The following is a 2,023-nucleotide window of genomic DNA, read 5'->3' as shown; positions in this document are numbered from 1 at the left end:
ATAATACCTGGAACATACTAGGTGCTTAATAAATGCTTGGTAAATGGTTGATTATTTTAACTGTAGTTTGGAAAAGGACCCTCATAATTATCTAAAAATAAAGCAAGAAGGGAAGGTATGAATGAATGATATATCCAGTTAGTCCAGTTGGATTTGGTTTGGAATTATTCCAAAGTGCCATTATCTCTATTTATAATGCTTTATTGATATGGTGGGGTTTTTTAAATCATTGTTACTTTCTATAAACTATCCTTCCCCCACCCCACCAAACAGAACCTCTTCTTGAAATAAATACACACTTGACTATGAATATTTGTGCTTCATTCAGCATTTGTAGTTTACCATCTCTTTTCAAAGATTTTGGGAAAAAATTTTTGCATGTTATGCAGTCAGTTCTCTTTGGTCTGTGATTGGTCAGTCACTTCATTAATGAGAGCCTTGAAATCTGTTGATGTGATTTTCCTTTCTTTTATTTGGTCATTGAATAAATTGATCTACTGGCTCTTACTTTGATCTAAAATATTCTTTTTAGGAGACATGAGGGAGGCAGATGTGTTTGTATTGGACCTCCTATCCTACAGATCATAGACCAAACTAGACTTGTGGAATTGTAGTGAGACAGAACAATTTATGAACTTCTAGTCTTTCTTATTCTGGGATGAAATACTTTATTCATACTTCTAATTATCTTACATTAGTGTATTGTTTTTTAATTTTCTTATTGGTTTTAGCCTCATAAAATTACCCTGAAAATGTGCTTCTGTAATCTGGTGTGTATTGGCAAGAATAGAAAAATAAAGAGCAGATTGTAGAATCAGACTGACAAATGGTACCATTGGAGAAAAGGGGAAGAAGGTATCTCTGGATCCAAGATACTAACCAGGCTCACGAATCAAGGTAGGAAATATATTTCAACAGAAGAATGTTGGATTTAGATGGAAACAACCTGGATTCAAATCCTGATTCTGCCTTTTTTTAAAACTTGTGTTAACAGTTTAGCTCTCTGGAATTGTTTCCTCATTTGGAAAAATCAAGGATTGGACTCATTCTTTTTTTTTTTTTTTTTTTTTTGACCTTTTAATAGAAAACAGGACTTTATTTGTCAGACAGGATGATGCTGTTGCACCAGCTGGAACCAGTGCATGGCTTCCTCTTTGCCAATTCTGTGTTTGGCCTCAATGCAACCTGTCTTACACTTCTTCTCTGCAATGCTAAAACCTGGCCTGCCCAGCACCGCATAGAAATTCAAGACATAAATACTGATGCTTGGGTCATATTTAATTCCCAGATCGATATGCTCTTGGATCCCAAAGCCAAAATTGCCAGTATCTGAAAAGTCATTAACTCATATTTTCACATTTACAGCCCCTTCTCCAGAATCTCTTCAGCTTTGGTCCCATGGGCTGTACAGTGAACCGGGATCTTCTTGTTTCTCTTGATTCTGAAAGACCTAACAGTATAGGAAGCTTTGGAGAACATTGGAGTTTGACCTGTAAGCTGCTCTAACACTTTGGATACCCAGATCAGCTGGTCCCCATTCTCCCCAACACAGATGTTGAGGCAGTTCTTGCATGGGTTTTCCTTTTCACGCTGATCTTGCTCCATGGTGGAGAAACTGAAATGATTAACTCATTGATTTTTAAGGTCTTTTCCAGTCTCTGATTTTGTGTGTATAGGGGTGTGTGTGTGTGTGTGTGTGTGTGTGTGTGTGTGTGTGTGTGTATGAGAGAGAGAAAGACAGAGACAGAGACATAGAAAAAGAGAACTTATTCAATCCAATAACTCCCATTACATTTTTTATGAATTCAGGAGACTTAGTGCTTCACTTGGAGACGTCATTGAACATAGAAAGTTTAGAGAGATACGAACAGAGAAAGCCATGGAGCCAAAGGTATGGTTTTCCAAGTTGCGAAGTCTGAGATGGGACTAGAATGGGATTTCCTAGGAAGCTGATGAGATTCAGCAAGATATGAGCCTCAAAGTTGGATCCCTTACCTTTCATGTTTATAAATCAGGATTATAG

The 2,023-nt window shown here is 37.1% G+C and overlaps 1 protein-coding gene across 1 annotated transcript; it reads right to left on the bottom strand.

Moving 5' to 3' along the window:
- Positions 1–1,102: 1,102 nt before the first annotated feature.
- LOC127557160 (60S ribosomal protein L11-like) lies at positions 1,103–1,605 on the bottom strand. The gene is given in 2 exon segments (XM_051990591.1): positions 1,103–1,362; positions 1,365–1,605. Coding segments are annotated over 2 exon segments (501 nt in total).
- Between the last annotated feature and the right edge of the window lie 418 nt (positions 1,606–2,023).

The sequence above is a fragment of the Antechinus flavipes genome, chromosome 3 (genome assembly GCF_016432865.1).
Source record: "Antechinus flavipes isolate AdamAnt ecotype Samford, QLD, Australia chromosome 3, AdamAnt_v2, whole genome shotgun sequence".
Lineage (NCBI taxonomy): Eukaryota > Metazoa > Chordata > Mammalia > Dasyuromorphia > Dasyuridae > Antechinus > Antechinus flavipes.
This window is presented reverse-complemented; position numbering and strand designations above follow the sequence as displayed.